The 3,702-nt window shown below is 32.9% G+C and overlaps 1 protein-coding gene across 1 annotated transcript; it reads left to right on the forward strand.

Moving 5' to 3' along the window:
• Positions 1–1,189: 1,189 nt before the first annotated feature.
• Positions 1,190–3,696, forward strand: LOC111380016 (protein DMR6-LIKE OXYGENASE 1-like). The gene is made up of 5 exons (XM_023003476.1): positions 1,190–1,297; positions 1,392–1,706; positions 1,954–2,201; positions 2,736–3,117; positions 3,421–3,696. Exons 2-5 carry the CDS (start codon positions 1,410–1,412, stop codon positions 3,667–3,669), a joined length of 1,176 nt encoding a protein of 391 aa, XP_022859244.1. The 5' UTR covers positions 1,190–1,297; positions 1,392–1,409; the 3' UTR covers positions 3,670–3,696.
• The last annotated feature ends 6 nt before the right edge of the window (positions 3,697–3,702 follow it).

The raw sequence follows: 3,702 nt of genomic DNA on the forward strand, positions 1-3,702 counted from the left end.
CCATTAAAGATGTTATTAAAATTAATTGTTAACTTTGACTTAAATTAATATCTATATTTTAATCCCTACCAAATACGGGCTTAATATTAAAAGGACACAACACAATATGGTCAAAAAAAGATGAGTGTGAAATGTTAATGGGTTCGTTTGGTATAACTTTTAAGAAGTCAAAATAAGTATTTTTTGATATCCAAAAGTTGCTTTTAAACTTACTTGACTAATCTTTTGAAAGTTTTTTTTTTCCTAATTAGAAGAACTTTTAAACGAAATCGGTCCAATGTTGATTCATTAAGTGTCTGATAAAAAATTGTAATTAATTAGTCAAGAAATGCGTGTGTAGACTATAAGTAGTCTTTAATTATGACTGTAGCAAAGTTGAAGATATATAATGAATCAAAGATCTACAGCAGAAACACGGTTCCTACATTGCCATCACCGAACTTTAGACAAAGACTCGACTTTAACTTCCACGTGGCACGTGACATCAACATGGCCTCATAAATGTAATTTTCAAAATAATAAAAACCATTTTGATTAACTTTCGATTTTTTAAGTTTTCGTTCAAGTTTTTATTTTCAACTCTAAGGGATAACTACGCTTGGTAGGCCTATTTCCAACTAAATAAGAGTTAAGGATTTCACTTATGAGTAAAAACAAATTATAAATATAATTTAAAAAATTACTTAGAAGTGAAAATTTCATTTTTAAATGAAAAACCTCATGTGAATGTCAAAAAATTATTTGTAAGTTAAAAAAAAAAAAAAATCTATGTGTGGAAAATTCACTTATAAGTAAAAAAAATTGTGTCCAAATAAAAAATAACTTATGAGTAAAANCTCTCTATGAAACTGTTCACATGAGTTTCGGGGTCTATAGACTTGAAGTATTTTACACACTACGGTCTCGAATCAGTCAACTGTTTTAAAGATTTGAATACCAGAGATGTCTAGCGGAAATATATTATATATATAAAATAAAATAAAAATGGTCAGCCACCTATGGTGGGGTGGGATGGGGTGAGGCTAGGTCCTAGGAAAGAGGACTGTAAAAATTATGTCAGTTGAATTTGTTAGTAATCGTCTATGGAGGGCGTCTATTGTCCCTACAAAAACTTATTGGTCTTAAAGAATTTTTCAATGCATGGAAACCAGTACTTGTAATCTACATATTCCTAACCAGTTTCAGAAAACTAGATACTGTTGTAATCTCTTTATTCCCTCTATAAATACATCTCCATTCATTTTCTTAATTCCCATAATCTCATTTCCCTCTCAATTTACACCTAAGAGTTAGCTAGGTGAGTCAGTAATACTAAAATCTTGTTCATTATACAGTTGAGTCTTATTGTTATTAGTGCAGCATGTAATATTTAATTTCTGTATCTGTTACAGGGAATACTTGTTCTGTCAATGTCTCCAGGAATGGTAATGTCAGAGGAAAGTAGAAAAGATGATTTTGATTCCCTGGAAACCCAATACAAGAAAGGAGTGAAACATCTGTTCGACAATGGAATTGAGCATGTTCCTAGGAAGTACATATTGCCAGCTTCGGAACGTCCCAATGTTGTCCACGAAAAATCAACTGGCGACGTAGACAACGCCAATCTTAAGCTGCCAATCATTGATTTTGCCGGATTGCAGGGTCCTAATCGATCTCAAGTCCTTAATTCTCTTGCCTCTGCCTGCGAAAACTATGGATTTTTCCAGGTGGGTTATTGAACTAGAATTTAAGACCTTCGAAGAGACTTGTTTGGCATAAAGGACTATGATAAATAAGATTCTAACTTATTTCTTTAAATACTGTCTGATACTGTTCAACCCCTCGTCAAACATGTCATAGAAAGACGAGCAATATGTCATAATCCATCAATGCCAAAAGGAACTTCTTTCATACTGTATTTATGGAATGAGTTTAGGAATTGACATAAAGTTTGTTAATGTTGGATCAATGCAGCTGGTCAATCATGGTATTCCGTACGAGATTATAAACAATGTGGTAGGTGTGAGTAAAAGGTTCTTTGAGATGCCATATTCAGAAAGGGAGAAGTACATGTCAGCAGATATAAACTCACCTGTTCGGTATGGAACAAGCTATAATCAGAGAACTGATGGTGTCTTCTGTTGGAGGGATTTTCTCAAATTGGTTTGTCAGCCTCTACCAGATGTCCTTCCCCATTGTCCTTCTTCTCCAAATGATTTTAGGTAAGAGTGGCAATAAATTATTTACCTGAAAAACGAAAAAGATATGTAAGACATCATTATACTTGTTTGGCAAAGCTTATAATACCAGCTTATAAGCTGGTCAAACTCTTTTTTACCCAGGATCCAAAACTTTTGCAAATCTTTACACACTTATTATCCATACGTTTCGTAAAACTCACAACTTATAATTTAATAAAAGCGCTAGCAAGCATTATATGCTCACTGACAGAACATGAAATAGATACATGAATACCAAGAATTTTAAGAGGCCATTCTCTTATTATTATTATTTTTTTTTATAGTAAAAACTTATAAAATGAAGTTTGGTCTCACATCAATGCTGAATCACTGTACATTTGTGTTTATTCGATGTTGCTTTTACTTTTCTAGGTTGTAATAATATGTAACAAAGAGAGTAGTTGAGTTTAAATTGATGGTAATTAATTTTCTAAATTATTGTACTTTTGCATGATATATACATCTGTTCTAAACAAGTTTTGATTGGTTAATTTAATTGTTTCTATATGTAAACAGGACATTGGCTGTTAGTTATGCTAAAGAAGTGAAATTCTTGTTCCTAATGCTAGTGGATGCCATCTTAGAAAGTCTTGGACTAATGAACAAGAGGAATGTGACACAAAAAGATGATGACAAGGACGAGGACGAAGACAAAGAAAAAGAGGAAGAGATATTAAAAGAATTTGAAGATGGAAGCCAGCTAATGATATTGAATTGTTACCCTCCTTGTCCACAACCTGATTTGACACTGGGAATGCCACCTCATTCTGACTATGGATTCCTCACTCTTCTCCTCCAAGATGAAGTCAAGGGATTGCAAATACAACATCAAGAAAACTGGGTTACTGTTGAACCCATTCCTGGATCCTTTGTTGTCAATGTTGGAGATCATCTTGAGGTACATATACATGAATTCATATCTGTATTCGTCACGTTTATTCAACTACTGAGAATGTTAATTAATTAACATCCCTATTAAAAGTTTTAATATAATGCAAATTAAAGTCACCTAGTACATACTTTTGAGTCAAAAAATTTGTACGAGGAACCCCTAACCCCAAAACACAACGGGGCTATTGCACACTATTGGATCCTGATAAATCAAGACAATGTATAGTACAGTTTAATTTTTTATGGTTTAATATTTAAAAAAAAGTCATGATGCGACTCTTAACATTATCTTTTTGTATGTTTTGACCAGATATTCAGCAATGGGAGGTATAAGAGTGTATTGCATAGAGTACTGGTGAATTCGATGAATTATAGGATTTCAGTGGCTTCTCTACACAGTCTTCCATTCGAAAGCACCGTGCAACCATGTCCCAAACTCATTAGTGAAACTAATCCAAGGCGTTACATGGACACAAAATTTTCCAGCTTTCTAGAGTTCTTAAAATCTCGCGATTCGACAAAAAAGAATTTCCTCGAATCCAGGAAATTGACATCATAAATATAAATAAATAAATCTAAAAACTTTTTGTAT

This window comes from Olea europaea, unplaced genomic scaffold (assembly GCF_002742605.1).
Source record: "Olea europaea var. sylvestris unplaced genomic scaffold, O_europaea_v1 scaffold2080, whole genome shotgun sequence".
Classification (NCBI taxonomy): domain Eukaryota; kingdom Viridiplantae; phylum Streptophyta; class Magnoliopsida; order Lamiales; family Oleaceae; genus Olea; species Olea europaea.

Coding starts and splice junctions, on each gene's coding strand:
- LOC111380016 (XM_023003476.1), top strand. CDS start 1,410: ATGTCTCCAGGAATGGTAATGTCAGAGGAAAGTAGAAAAGATGATTTT. Junction 2,202..2,735: donor TCTTCTCCAAATGATTTTAG/GTAAGAGTGGCA, acceptor ATATGTAAACAG/GACATTGGCTGTTAGTTATG. Junction 3,118..3,420: donor ATGTTGGAGATCATCTTGAG/GTACATATACAT, acceptor TGTTTTGACCAG/ATATTCAGCAATGGGAGGTA.